Raw genomic sequence first — 15,916 nt, 5'->3', positions numbered from 1 at the left:
ATATAATTACACCAATCTGTTCCACTGCAGCCTACATGAAGGCTATCCACATATTTCTAACTTAAATGGGAAAGGGCACTGAAGAGAGGGCTTATCAGTTAAAAGATTTTGCCAAGTACCCGAGTTCGTTTCCCAGCACCCATATGCCAGGAGGCCCATAACCACCTATGTGGTTCCATTTTCCCAGAGGCCTGGATGCTACCCCACCAGAAGTTCAAGCTTCTCCATCAGTATGATCTGAGCTCCAGTTAGCTTTTGGGAAGCAAAAGATGAAGCATGGGACCAAAGGTTCCCTCTGTTTGAGGAACACTGGTCTTCAGGCAGAGAACAATGGAACATGGAACTGAGATCTGTGCCAGAACAACTCCAGTTCAGCCCCAGACTGGGGTGGAGGTGGGAGAGAAGATTTCTCCACAAGTGTTACTGCTCTATTACCTAGGCTGCCAGTACTAGGCCAGGTGGCAGCAGGGAACACAGGGCTCCAAAACATGACCCAGATGACAAGGGCCCTGCCTGACTTGGGTAAGTTGATGGCTGCTTTAAGAAAAGGAAGTAATGGAAGCTTGGAGCTCTGAAACGGAGAGGCAGTGGTGGGAGGCTTGTTTGGTTTGGGAGGACAGATGGCTGCTTCAACAATAGCCAGCCACTTCTCTCTGCAGATGGGCACTGCAATGGGCAGAGCAGCACAAGACAGATGGCAGCAGCAATCTGAGCTGGTTAATGGCGGAAGCTCTAGGCCAGCAGCACATGGCTGTCTGACCTACAGTCAAGGCAAGGCCAGAGATCAAGTGGTGAATTCTTCTGGGAGAAGGGGAGCCTTTCTTTCCCCAGAATAAATGATGAGTCTCAGACGATGATGGTGGAGGAATGAAGTGAGAGAGAGTTTATTTCATGAATCAGAGACATTATAAACCTTGGACAGTGGGAGGGGTTTCAAGGGTGAATGTGTGTGATTGGCTGGGGCTAGGAGTGGCAGAGATACTTTACATGCAGGAGCACAATCCTACCATGCAAAGGGGAATACTGTATTTATTTATCCTGTGGACAGCAGGAGCTGAGGAAAGAACTCCAGGCATGGTTACAGGTATGAAAAAGGTCATTGGCTGAAAGCTAAGGTACCAAGAAATCTCCTTAGCATCGGGAGGGTAGTTCCAGGAATCCCCAGGTGCACACTGAACAAGTTTTTTATTGGGAAAGGGTTGGCCTGTAAGCTCCCTGAGGGCTATGTGACACTCCTTAGAGGATTTCCCCGGAGAGGAGGGAACCCTGCAGAGGAAGGGAGTTCATCATTTGTCAGCAAGGTCCGGGGCTTTCTCGTATTAATGCCAGACTTTGACCTTAACAGCAGGGTCCAACACATGTATAGCTTCAGCTCTAGAAAATCTGAGACCTCTAACCTCCGTGGATCCTGCATTCATGTGCACATACCCACACACAGGCGCATATATATATATACACAGAATCAAAAATAATGAAAAGTTATTTTAAAGGAAGCAGGTTTAAAAAGGAGGAATGTATGAAGTTGAGAGAGGTGTTATGAGGAAAAGTCTGAAAAGAGCTGGAATGGGAGAAAGTGAATACAATCAAAATATAGACATATAACATAGGATAAACCAACTAAAATCCATTCATCTAAAGAAACTAATCAAGAGAAAGGACCTGACTAAAATGCTCAATCCCCATCCCGAAAGGCAAAGAGAATGAACATTTGAAGAAGAAGAAAACAGGAAACAAGCTAGGAACCTGCCACATAGGGCCTCTGAAAGGCTCTGCCCTGCAGACTATCAAAGCAGATGCTGAGACTTATGGCCAACGGTATGGAATTTTATGTAAGAAGTGGGAAATAGTAAGATCTGGAGAGGAGAGGAACCCCATAAGGAGAGCAACAGAACGAGAAAATTTGAACACATGGGTCTTCCCAGAGACTCATTCTCCAACCAAGTACCAGGCATGGAGATAACCTAGAACCCCTGCACAGATGTAGCCCTGGGCAGTTTAGTGTCCAAGAGGGTTATATGGGAATGGGAAGAGGGACTGCCTCTGACATAATCTGATTGGCCTGCTCTTTGATCACCTCCCCCTGAGTGGGGAGCAGCCTTACCAAGCCACAGAAGATGACAATGCAGCCACTCCTGATGTGATCTGATAAACTAAGATCAGAAGGAAGGAGTAGAGGACCTCCGTTATCAGTGGACTTGGGGAGGGGCATGCGTGAAGAAGGGGGAGGGGAGGGTGGGACCGGGAGGGAAGGTGGGAGGGGCTTATGTGGGGATACAAAGTGAATAAAGTGTAATTAATAAAATAAAATTTAATTTAAAAAAAGAAAAAAAATATAATGTATTCATGAGAAATTCTCAAAGATATATTTGTGATATTAGTGTTTTTAAAGGACTGTTTCTTTTGCCACTTAAACTAAATGAGATCATTCTAAAGTACAAATTAAATGTAACTAAACCAAAAAAAAAAAAACTCAGAGCTATTTGGATTATTTTTTCTCCCTCTTTTCATAATACATGATTACAAGATTACAACTTGTACATAATTTTTGTTTCCTATTCAAAACTTTCATAATTCTTTGCTGCTTTCTCCCTTTATTTCCAAAGATACTTAGTTGATCTGTTTAGCTTAAATGTTTTTTTTAATGCCCTTTATCTAAAAATAAACCTAAAGCAGAAAACAGTACACAAAAGAATTCCAACTTCAATGCGACACCATCTAAAAACCTATATTTTACGGTATCAACAATGATATTGCACATTATTACTGGGTAATATGCATATTTTACCAGAATCTCAGAAAACTAAAATTAATATTTAAACAGATGAGACTATTCCCTTATAAACCCAAACAACAAACTTCTTTAGATAGTTGAAAGATGAGACCATTTATATAAGAAAAAGTAAACATGATTTAATCCCTGTTACCCTAGTGAATTCATGAAAAGGACCCTAGTTCTTACTAGTTACCAGTTCATCCGACCAGGGAAAGACAGGTTTTTCTGGAATACTATCTATTACACAAAAGCATAAAAATTGGTGAGAGCAATCAGCCTGTGACCTATTCAACAGAGCATTCAGAAAATGAGGCAGGCTACTCAGGAATAAATACTTCCAAAGGTACTGGTGAGACACATGGGAAAGAAGTAATTCTCTCAAAATTACAGAGACTCACTTTTTGAGCTAGCTAAGTAAGCCAAAGGTTACAAAAGGCCATATTTACATAGTGAAGACATAAACTCCAGGCAGAGGGCTAAGATTAGGTCTCACTGAATCAATGCTGTCATGATTACAAAGCAACCTGGACAGCAGTACCACCTTACGGGATGTCCAACAAAATATCTAGTTCTCGGATAACTCTCACAGCAAGCTTGTGTATTTGGCCCAGTAAACATTATCTCTGATGAAAAGATAAATGGGAATCAAAAGATTGGACTAGTTTCTCTGGGTTGGTTTTCAACCTTCCTAATGCTGCAGCACTTTAATACAGTTTCTGATGTTGTGGAGATCTTCAACAAAAAAAAATTATTTTTGTTGATACTTCATAACTGTATAATTTTGCTACTCTTCTAAATCATAATGTAAATATTTGTCTGACGGTTTAGGCAACCCCTGTGAAAGGGTGGTGATTCAAACCCAAAAAAAGTTGTGACCCACAGTTGAGAACCAGTATGGTAAAGAAGAGACAAAGCAGGTATTACAGATTGAGGCACAAAGTATTTTTTTTTTACAAAGAAGCTTCTCAACTGAATTGAAATTTTACCTTGCAAACAGATATCAAATTCAATGTATGTTAAACTGAAACACATACTGCAAAGTAATTCTAGGGGTGGCTCAGTTACTGGAAAAGTATATGGCAGAAATGGGTACAGCTAAAGAGTAGCCTGCTTTACTTGGTCTTAAAATTAAAATAGAAATGATGGTTATATTACACACTGCTAACGAGGAATTGGAAATGCACACATTTCTTAGCACTCCTGCCCTGCAAAAATCAGTTCAACATCTGTTTCCCACATTTTTTTAGAAAATACACAGGGAAACCCATGAATAAATAGCAAGCAGAAGGCTAACTAAGACAAGGAGAGTCTTTGTGAAATTAGTACTGAATGCATGAAGCTTCAATCATTTCTACTGCATTTTTTAGTGTATACTTTATGTTTTGCTTAATAATCAGGAATTTAAAAACAAATTACGACCCTCAAGACAGTCTGTGAGACAGAAATCTCCAGGTTTTACCAGCCAATGAACTGTACCATGTACACAACCAGAAAGTATCTAACAAGGACCCCACTTAGTCATCACATCCCTGGTCTTTCAGGAACGCCCCCTTTCTGTTAATTAACTTTCAAATATCAATTCTACAGACCTTTAATGGAGAAACAGAAAGGAAGAGGCACCCTGTTGACCATGGCCCACCATTCTAACCAGTAGGGGTGACAACCTTGGAAAGGAATGCCTGACATGTAATGCAAGGAGGAAGGAGGTCATCAAAAGCCATCCAAAAAGCACGGGAGCAGATAGCATGAGCAAGCCCAGCCTTAGCTACTGGAGCCCAAGAGCAAAGGATGGGTGACAAAATATCCCATCAGCCTTAGAGGAAACAGCAACCAAAAAACCCTTAATGTCACTAATCAAAAATACTATCTTTGGTACAGGAAGGTACTCTGCAGGCTTCCAAAAGAGAAACAAAAACACCAACCCAGCCACAAAACCTTTGACCTATATAATCTGTTTTGCCTGCAAAATATACTAGGGCAATGTTGTCATCAAACTTGTGGGAGTATCCAAACAATGTCTGTTGGACTCATACCTGTCACACCTAGAGTAATAAACAAGAACCAGAGCCTACATAGCTTAAAAAACCTAAGGTAAAACCACATACTACTGGTCTTAAAAAAAAACAAACAAAATAACCAAAAAAAAAAAAAAAAAACTATCAATAAAATGACTCCTATTAATATTCTGCTATACTGACAAATCAGTTCCTTATTCCTTCATCATCAGAGAAACTTCCTCTAGCAGCAGACATGAACAGATGCAGAGATCCACAACCAGACATTATACAGAGAGAGTGAGAAAAAGAAAGACAGAAAGACCTTGAAACACGTAACTCTAAATGGGATGGCTCCATCAAATCCCTCACCTCAGAGCTCACAGAACACCCTTGGAAGAGGAGGCAAACAGAATGTAAGAACAAGAAGGGAACGGAAGATACCAGGAGAATAAGGCCCTCCAAATCAACTAGGCAAGGGACACAGAACACAAGAGACTGAAGCAGCAAGCAAAAGGTCTACACCATGGGTCTGGACCAGGATGTCTGCATATATAATATAGCTTTTAACTTACTATTTTTATAAGACTCCAGAATTTGAGAATGAGATGGTGTATAATTCTTGTGCCTGCTCTTGGGACTCTTTTCCTCTTGTTGGGTTGCCATATCCAACTTTGATATGATGGCCTTTGCTTTATCATATTACATTTTATTTTCTTATGTTTGCTGGTTATCTCTTAGAAGCCTGTTCTTTTCTAATAAGAGACAGAAAGGGAGTGTTTCTGGTAGGGAAGAGAGGTTGGTGTAAACTGGGAAGAATAGAATAAAGAGAAACTACAATCGGGATATAATGCATGAGAAAAGAATCTATTTCTAATAAAAGGGGAAAATGAGTTGTATATACAATAAAATCCAGCTTAAAATAACAAAGCCAGAAAATAGACATCTGGGAAAACAATAGAAACAGATCTCTACTTAGAATCCACCTATCACTGACTAAACAAGGAATGTTTTGTAGTCTAAGCCAGAATATGATCTATAAATGAAGACACTGGTGTTTTCTAAAAGAGCTGCTAGCCCAGATGTTGGAACAAATGAACACTACAGATGAGAATTAACAGAATGTTACTTGAGTCTTTTCTGCATCTTTCTCTGCTTCCAGTTTCCCAATGTCCTCAAAATTGGAGAATGTTGCAAGTTCCTCTACAGTCAGGAAACAAACTAATCACGCTCTTAGTACAGAGACAGAGAAGACTGAAGCACAGATTTCTTTCACACTTTTGCTATAGTAAAGTGAAGAAAAAAAATTAACTAGGGTAAACTGAGTAAACTAGCAAAAATTGAAGGAAATTAACCCCATCTTGAAGACTCATTACAAAAGACAAAGTAAAACTGTCTGTCATTGAGGCGCTACCTCAGGATAGCAACCGTCCCTCAGACACAAAGCTTTCCAGGTTTGGTGGCAAACTGGCCTAAGTACACGTCAAACACAGAGTCTCTGAAGTGGTGCTTCATCCATGCAGATGCACAGTTTGGGGGTTTTTTGTTTTTGTTTTTGTTTTTTAAGACAGCCAAATATTTAAGCAATAAACTAAAAGAAATGCAGGAAGGAAGGAAATGAGGGATCAATGTTATTTTAAAAGTTGGGTTTCTTGGGACTAGGTCTGTAGTTCAATGGTAGAATGATTGCCTGGCATGTGTTAAGCCGGGGTTTGAGGTCACAGGAAAGTTATAGTTGTGCTCACACTGCCGCCTGAGGTACCAAAAGAGATATTTTAGGCAAATTCCACTGAACTACGTTGAAAAGATTTGTTATCCTAAAGCACCAGACAGCGGCACTGCACTGTGGCAGCCACCATCTCCTCCACAACTGTTCCTACAGAACACTACTTGCTGAAATTCTAGGTTCCCTGCTTCTATAAATCACATTCTCTTTTGAAACATTAAAATCTCAAGAAGTGACCTCAGTTCACCCACCAAGAAAGCATATATATGGTCATTTTGAAAACTTTCAAAACTCAAGCATCTTAGGCTGAGGCTGCCACAATATTCTCCATCTGTATTTTGCAAATGCTCAATGCACACAAGTCTGTGTATAAGGAGAACCTCCTGGAACAAGACCTCTAGCTGACATAAAAAGTGGTTACATACTTAATAAAGGTGTACAGAATGATGAGACAGTAAACAGAGATTTAAAACTGACATCATTTGTAAATTATATATCTCAAAGATGTACATTCAGAATGCACAGAGAATTGTCCAAGCTCAGTAAGAAGTCTAATTATAAAAGCAGGCAAACATTTTAAACAGACTTTATAACTATTTACAACCATACACCTGAAAAGAACATTTTACTGTATATAAATCATAACTCAATGAATTCTACTGAAAAATGAAGCAAAAGAAAAAGAAGGCACAGTAAAACGTAAAGTACTAGGTGAACTCTAATGTCATGACACTCTCCTGTGCTCACTCCCATCTGTGTGTGTGTGTGTATGTGTTTACGGGAAATGGTCTCGGTTTCAAGTGACAGTACCCAAGCAATCCTTTACACTAGTTCCTTATTTCAAACATCAAAATAATCTCTCAAGTCCTCTTGAATATAAAATGGATTATCTTTTGTAGGTCTTATCCAAGATATAGGCGTCCTAATTGTCTGTTCATGAAGTAAGGACATCTTTAAGTGTGTCACCAGTTAAAATTCTTCACCCAATGCACTCTCAAAGAACTTTTGGTCACTGAAGTAAAATTCATTTATCTGGAAAATGCTTACAGGAAGTAAGGAAAGACCAGAAACTATGATTTCCCTTGAGTTCACATCTTTAAAAAGTTAGTTTTTAATCCGTAAATACTGACCCTTTCATGAAGGCTGAGTATACAATTGTGTGTGTGTGTTTTCAAGCGAAAAAAAAAAAAAAGACCAAGCTAGGAAGGTGACTTTCAATAATTCAATTTATTTCCTCAAACATGAGAGCTAAAAAGAAAAATGTTACTTTAAAAAAGAAGTCTATAAGGCGACACAGGAAACATCTCCAAAATAACTCCTCAGAAAAATCTATGAAACAGTCTTGTCATTCCTAATTTTCATTCCAGTGTTTTAAACATGATGGCACTAATGAAGACCTTCAGAAGTTATATTTACCTATCTACACAACAATTCAAAAGAAAACAGAAGAAAGAAAGGGTGAGAAAAGGGTAGGAAAGGAGGGAAGACTAAACATGCAGCAAATCCCAATAACAACTTCACCTGTTTAGTACAAATACTCATTTCCCCTCTCTGATCCCCAAATTTTCATAATCTGATGGATTCCATTGCTAGCATAAGTAGGTTTTAGTGCTTTCTACTCTATCTTTTTCAAAAATGACAATGAGTTTTTATGTTTTCTAAATGGAAATTGTATTCTCTGTATCTGCAGGATTGTTGGGGGGGGGGTTGTACACTTTGTTTGCTTGTGCTGTTGTTTTCTATTTTACAAACAGCATACCCACTGGGGGGGGAAATACACTTACTCATTCAAGAAACTATTACATGTCTGCAGACTGCAATAAAGTGACAGGCTTTTGCCTCCTTAGGCAAGAGGTATTTTTAGAACACATATGAATGTAAACGTGTATAAGGTGTTTTGTTTCTAGAAATTGTCTCACTATGTAGCTCAAGAACGCCCCAAATTTATAACCCTCCCGCTTGTTGAGACTGCAGGCCCAGGCAACTAAATCTGGAGGGTTCTTTACAACTCAGCACATTATAAATCGCAAGCAAGATCACAGCCATGTAGCCCAGGGCATGATTATTATGGAGTTACCTTATATGGCAAGGAGCAGATTGTTTCTTTAAAATCTGTATCTGGAGGCACAGAGATGGGTCAGAGGGTAAGGGCACTGAGTGCTCTTCCAGAATCCCTCTCTGTAATCCCAGAACCCACGTGGCAGCATATAACCATCTGTAAACCCACTTCTGGGGGTCCCAACACCCTTTTCTGTGCTCCCCAAGGACAAGCACCCACGTGATGGGTGCAGGTATACATGCAAACTAATCACTAAAACACATAAAATTTTAAAACATACATATATTTAAAAAAAAAAAAAAAGCTGTCCATACAGATCCCAAATTGTAACACTGCTTTCTACGTAAGAAAATAACATTTTTGGTATAATCTTATTCTAGTATCATTTTCAAAGCCAGAATGTAAAGATAAAGCAAGAAATTTCTTCTGTATGTTTTATATGTTTATATTAGATGAATTCTACTAATATATAGTTACATAAATATATATGTATGTGTATATGTAGAAGAGGTGTGTGTGTCTGTAAATTCAGTGGAGACATTATTGGTACATGGTATACATAATTAAAAGAAATTATGTCTTTAAAAGCCTATAGCCTGAGAATGAATCTAAAAGTTATGTTATAAACAGAATTTCTCAAACAGAAAGGGAGCATCTAAAATATGTGTTCTCATTCAGTTATTCATTCATTCACATATTTAAAGATTTCCTGAATAATTGCTGGCTGGCACTATAAAAGCCATGAATCTACATGAGGAGAATAAAGCGAGAAAAATATTTCAAAGAGGTCTAATCATGGTCTCATTAAAAACAGCACAACCTGCTGGTTTTTTTTGTTTTTTGTTTTTTGTTTTTTTTTTTTGCTGTGGAACTTGGAGGAAAAAAAAGAAAAGGCAAAGTCGTCCCTGGAATCAGACAAATGCTGATACCACATCAGCTGCCCAGGGGAAGGCATAAGTGTGGGATCTCTGGAACTACTGAATAAGCATCATACCAGGAATTATTTTGTCTTCCTCTTGAAGTTCTGAAGTTACACCAATAATTTAATTTACACCACTATACCACCTGGGAGTCTGAGACTGAAAACAACCAGTGGTTTCCAGGTGTGACTTTTTTGTATAGCTATTTCTAAAACTGTATTAAATTTTATCCTTTATTATATAAAATAACTTCAAAAACAAGGCCTATACTCTAAAAATAACTAGCTCCCAGGTGCACTAGTTTTAGATGTTAAGCATGTTGCTACACACATGCACACGAAGAGTGGGGGGGAGGCAGATTATTAAGGATGTGACGAATGATGAGCCTTGCCATCCTGAACAATAAGAACACAAACAAAACAAAATAAGATATGGAGAACTACTGAATAGAAAAAGAGAAGACTGACAGAGAAGATACATTTGCCTTTAAAGAGAAAATGGATGTTCCAAACATATTTTGATTAGGAAATAGGTGTGTACTGACATTTAACTGACTTAGCCCTTTCACTTGTATAAACTCAGATTTCTTTGTCTCCTAGTTTGTTATTTTTAAAAGTACACACACTTCCCAACTGAGTATGTTATAAGGGGTGTTCCAATGAAGCTCTGACTGCCATAAAACCAAACAGGCAAGCATTAAATGTTAATCTAGGGAAGAAGATTTTTAAATAGTCCAGTACCCTGACATTTGTTTTTGATACAGCAAATATCAAAGTGCCCTACCTTCGCTTAAAGAAAGCAAAATGGGAAGAAACGCATGCCCACATTCTTCTTGGTCTTAGAATTCACTCCACAATGTCAAATGTAACTGTACGTAAAGTGTACATAAAGGTTTAAATTCAAAAGAAAAGTGAAAAGCACAAGAGATAATGGCTTTTTACAAAAGATTCAAATATCTGATCCAAAATATTAAGCAAAGCGCTACTAAGTGACTTGAGTTAAGCTGTGAGTTTCAGGGCCACTCAATGCAGGACATGCTCTACTTCATGGGCACCTTGGAGTTCTCTTTAATTAGGGAAAAGATACTGTTAGATGGTAACTGGGCCATAATTAAGGATCACATGAAAGATACAAGTCATTAGACCTGAATACAGCCCAGATCAAAACCTCACCACTGTGGGAGCACTCCTAGTAAACCCATCCTGCTCCTTAATGGTCTTAAAGCCAGGTGCTAGGTGTTAAGGACAATGATCCCAACAGCTTTTGATCTCCTTCAAAGTGAGCGAGTATCAAATTCTAATTTAACAAAGACACATGAAAGAGCCATACTAAATGTCCATGTCACTTCATCAGAGTAGATAAATAGGGTTGCCAAGCATATGTTATCCAGAATGAAAACTAATTTGTTTAGGAATGGAAAAAAAAAAAATTGCAGGTTTAGATGGAAAGTGTGGAACTCCTTAAGAAATAAAATACTAGCACAAATTAGACATGTCTTGGTAAAAAATCAGAAGACCTCAGGGTTTCAAAGCTTACATAGACACAGGTTCTTTCCAGGTCACTGATACAAGATGGAAGGCTGGGGGAGGGCACTGAAGCTATGCCCCTGAGGTTTTGTTTGAGCTCCATTCTCTGGGATACCCACCAACAAGGAGAGTACTAGCGAATTTACTCCAACATAAGACCAACATACTTGCACACAAAACCCTTATCCAAAAGCAAAAGACAAACAAGCTCTAGAACAGGTCCCACGGTGAAGAACCAACCAATCTGTCTTCCTGATGGCTCAGGTCCTTAGTCTCAGAGAATGAAAAACTGTAAAAACCAAAGTCAAGCTAGGAACAAGAACTGATGGAAAAACACTAACACCAAAAGCTCAGCCTGGGGCCATTATTACTCTTTAGCAACAAAGTAGTAGATCCAAGCCTACTGCAAGCTGAACATAAAATCACTGGCCCCCAAGCCACTTGTGCTCCTTTGAAATTCTAGGGCAGAGGCAGACAAGCAAACGCTGTCTTGGGATTTCTACGTTGGCCTGAGAGCAAGACCATCTGAGTCACATTAAGTTAGCAATGAAACCAAGTCCCAAGAAAGCAAAACTCGGTATTTTTACTTCCATCCCCCCCCCCCCGCGCCCCCAAACAGTGTTGGCCACAGATCCCAGGTGGAACAAATGAGACCCACAACAAAGGCCCTGCAGAACTTCTGGCTTTACGACAGCACTCTTGAACATTTTAAGTTTAGCAATACTTAAGTCTGGAACTTCAGGGCTTCCTGATAGGGGAGGGCCAAACAGTGACAATGAGATGAGCCAGCAACTAAAATTAAAAAAAAATAAAAAAATAAAAAATAAAAATGCTGGCCCAGGGGCATGTGATGAAGGCTGTTTGGAGTAAGCTAGGCCTGGACAGTACTAGTCATTCTCATGTTCCTGGACTTCAATAAAGGGAGCCATGGAAAACAAAACAAAACAGGGTCCAAGGTCGCAAGCTTCCCCCTCACCCCAAGTCTGGTCTTCATTAAAAAAGGAAGAGGTGCGTGCGTGCGTGTGCGTGTGCGTGTGTGTGTGTGTGTGTACAAGCACGCGGACTGGGGTGGGGTAGAGAGGACTTACAGCTGCTTGGGAACCATCCACTTAAAACAATGCCAAGCCTACAATTTTAAACCTTTTGGAAGGTGAGGGAAGAGCCAACTAGACAGTAGGCTAGGAGAAGGGAGAGGAGGGACAGAAGGAAAGAGGGAGAAAGTAGAGGATAAAGAAAAAAGGAGGGAGCAGAGAGGAGCAGGAGGAACAGAGGAGGGAGAGAGAGGGTCATGTTTCAAAACAAAGGCTCCACTCTGAACGCCAATCCCTGTCCCTGGGCATCCAGGCTGGGCTGTGATTTCTACACTAAGCGTCCACTGCGCAGGACAAGGCCGCACGGGCCGCGGGCCTTCCGCAGACCGTGGCAGGCCAGGCCAGCTCGCCGCGCCTCGCGCCCCGCGCCCCACGCCCCGCTCCGCCCCGCGCCCCGGAACCCGCCGGCCCTGGCCTACCTTCCTTCACGCCCGGCAGCTTGGACTGATCGACGCTCACGTCGGCCATGGCTGCGGCTCGGCCTCGGGCGCACGGAAACCTCGGCCCACGCCCACTCCGCGGGCCGGCCGCAGCCACCCGCGCGCCCCGACCCGCTCGACCGCCGAATTCCCCCGGGCCGGAAATGCACCGGAGTCTAGTACGGAGGGAGAGAAGAGACAGAAAGGCGGCGGCGGCCGCGGCGGTGGGGGCGCGCGCGAGCCAGACCTCCTCCTCCTCTTCCTCCTCCTCCTCGCTTTTGTGCCCGCCGCGCCCAGCCCCGGCTGCAGCTGTGTCCTGAAGGCCCGGACCAAAGGCTGCACCTGCCAGTCAGGCGCCGGGATAAGTCCTGTCTGAGCTGCGCTCTGTGATTAAGACTTGTGTAAAATGCTTACCGAGTGCCAAGCAGGCGCTCCTCTATCTAGTGTTAGTAGGTTTTGAGTATATAGATATAGACAGATGTAGATATAGAGGTATATTTGAGTATATTTATATATACATATATTTATATTCATATTTGAGTATATTTATATTCATATGTATATGTTTTTCCTATTCCTCTTTTTAAAAGGAACCAGAATACAAGACATTGAATTAAATTCTGGGCCTTTCTGGAAAAAAGAATCTTCGCGAGCATCAAGGAGAACTGGGTCATTCATTCATTCAGCAAAAACCTGTACATGTCTACCATATCTGACGTTAAGTATGGGGGTGGGGAGATTGTGACAGACTTGTACCAGACTCCCCACTGTTCCAACATGCCATAGCACATTGGTCTGTAATTCTTACATTTGTGTTTCCCTGAAATACCGACCTCTCCTGTTTCATCCCAAGGATACAGCATTCACTCTCCTTTAGGAACTGCCTCTCCCTCCTAAGGAGAACATTCCTGTCCTCAACTTGTCCCTGGTCTTATCTTTCAGTCCATTAGTCCACAAGTCGAGCATATTTATCAATGAGTGGGTGTGAGATCAAATCGGGTGGAGCAGAATCCTTTCCTGGGCTTGCTACATAAAGGGCAGGGTAGCAAATTAGTATTCTGTTTCCCGAGTGGGAGGGCATTCTCACTAGCAGACAATGAAACTAAACTGAAGATAAGCCCAAATCGGAGGAAGCCTAGAAGAGGGCACTTTCTGATGGAAACACAGTAGCAAAACTGTGCCGCTTGCTTTATTCGCAGGAGGGGGGAAATCTCAGCCCAGCATCTTGTCAAAGTTCGCTGCGTGGCTACAGCCACCGCCTTAAGCTGGCTTTCTGTCTCAGTTCAGCATCCTAGTGTGAGAGCTCAAGAGGAAGTCATATGGTTTTAACTTGACACTAAAATTGGTTAGCAAAAAAATTAAAGTGGAAATTAGAGCAAATATTAGATCAGAGTTTGGCAAGCTGCTGTCCGCAGGCCAATCCCAGCCCACTGAATTTGAGTGACCACTTTATAACTGTCCAAATACTACATTTTAAAGGACTTTTAAAAATCTGATTGCTTTTCAATTTTGTTCTTTAAGCTCATGGTCTAAAGTACTATCAAAGCCTTTACAAGAAAAGTCTGTACAATCCTGTAATAGAGCACTCCATAAATTGTGAAGAAGGAAGCTATGTAGCAAAGTACATTTGGGGGTATTTTTAATTGTCCTGCCATATATGGATTTTTTTTAATTTTTTGCAATTTGAGAGAACATGTATAATGACAGTATCTCTTCTTTTCTTTCCTTATCCCTAAATTATTTCCACTTCTCTACCAAGACCTATCCTGGGAGACTGATATCCATAGACTTATCATTTGGGGCTCCTTGTTTTTGCTTCCTGTTAAGTCAAACCAGGAGAAAAAAAATCAGAAAGAAGAGAAAAATGACAGACTCTATATTATGTTCTTTTTCCCTTATGCTAAACCTAACCATGATGGACTGGAGGACAACTTGGAAGGGGCCACTCTTTCCTCCCACTGGTTTCCAGGGACCAAAGGCACACACCTTCGCTCTTTGAGCCAACTCACAGGCCCACGGACATTTATTCAAAATTCACCAGTCAGGATCACAAAGTTGCTTTAGTTTTTAAGAGTAGCTGTTGCTCTTGCAGAGGGTCTAGGTTACGTTTGCAGGACCCACATGATGGCTCACCATTGTCTGTAATTCTATTTCCAGGGCATGTGATGCCCTCTCTGGCTTCAGCAAACATTACACACACATGTGGTACACATACACACACTAAAAATAAATCTTTTAAAAAATCACCAACTAAGGCTCCATTTTATTCCTTGCTTTTGAAAAATCGCTAGTGTTTTTTAATGGTGTTTTGGAGATTTTGTTGTACTTGTTCAAAGTTTTTGACTTTCAAAACAAAGGTGTTTGTTTGCTTGCTTATTCTGATGTAGACAGGCTTTGCTGTAAGCAGTTACAAGTAAATCTAGGACCTGATATTTGTGAAATATGACTGCTTTAAGTAAATTTAATTGATTCTGAATTATTGTAAGTTCTTTCTTTTGTTTGTTTGTGTTGTTGGTTAGTTGGTTGGTTTGGCTTGGTTTAGGTTTTATTGAGACAGTGATTTGCTATGTAGCCCTGTTTGTCCTAGAACTCCCACTATAGACCAGGCTTGCTTTGACTTCAAAGTTCAGCCTGCCTCTGCTTTGCTTAAAGACAAGCAATACCAGTACCTGGCTTAAAATTCTTGGCTATTTTAGTTATTTGCCTTGTGAAGTCTAGGGAGTACTAAGCATTCATAAGACCTTACCACTCCTGTAGCTATGGCTAAGATGAGGCCAAGAGAAACTAATAATACTACAGCTTTTGGTCTTTTAGTTCGGGCTCAGTTTGTAGTTGTAGAAATATGTACTCTGACTCAGTGTGATTTGGGGAGGATAGATGGTAATATTTATCTTCCAGTCCATTGGCTGAACAGCAGAGATACTCCTGGACCACACCAAACAAACAAACAAACAAAAACATATAAGGTCCTCAGTGTTGAGGCAGGGGTAAGAAAAAGACTGAGTTGTTTTTAATTAGAAAAGTAAAGGTCATAGCTGCCCCCATATGATAAGGTATGCTATAAAAAGGGGAGAGGAAAGAGGGATTTGAACACAGCTAAGCAGATTTTGAGTAGGTCAAAACCTAGATTAATATTGAAAGTATTTATAACCATTTGAAATCTGTTTAATTCAGGAAAAAGTAAGCCCACTTAGCCATTGAAAGATATAGAGACCAAAAATTTAAAGCAAAATGAGGACTCTCATTAGGTAGGTAAGAAAGGCAGCAGCATGGATACCTCAGTCTAAATAATGATTATAAAACCCAGCAGCCAAAAGAAACCCAGCAGGCCTGGCACTGAAATGGTTTTACCCATTAGGCAAAAGGGCAGAAAGGCACAGCCTGTTGTGCAATGGGGGAAAAAAAGGG

The 15,916-nt window shown here is 40.6% G+C and overlaps 1 protein-coding gene and 1 long non-coding RNA gene across 3 annotated transcripts in view; one reads left to right on the top strand and one right to left on the bottom strand.

Annotated features, from left to right (window-relative positions):
• The window catches only part of Ccdc50 (coiled-coil domain containing 50), a 76,500-nt gene extending 63,730 nt beyond the window's left edge, over positions 1–12,770 (bottom strand). For both annotated transcript variants that reach the window (XM_060370160.1, XM_060370161.1), the window contains exon 1: positions 12,509–12,770. In XM_060370160.1, the coding sequence (XP_060226143.1) occupies positions 12,509–12,557 (49 nt within the window). In that variant the 5' untranslated portion in view covers positions 12,558–12,770. The remainder of the gene's footprint in view (positions 1–12,508) is intronic.
• Positions 12,759–14,758, top strand: LOC132648522 (uncharacterized). The gene is made up of 2 exons (XR_009586931.1): positions 12,759–12,953; positions 13,099–14,758. It is a non-coding gene; the product is annotated as an uncharacterized LOC132648522 (long non-coding RNA).
• The last annotated feature ends 1,158 nt before the right edge of the window (positions 14,759–15,916 follow it).

Source organism: Meriones unguiculatus, chromosome 17 (genome assembly GCF_030254825.1).
Source record: "Meriones unguiculatus strain TT.TT164.6M chromosome 17, Bangor_MerUng_6.1, whole genome shotgun sequence".
NCBI classification, from domain to species: Eukaryota; Metazoa; Chordata; class Mammalia; order Rodentia; family Muridae; genus Meriones; species Meriones unguiculatus.
Note: the sequence above shows the minus strand (reverse complement) of the source record. Positions and strands in the feature narration are given on the sequence as shown.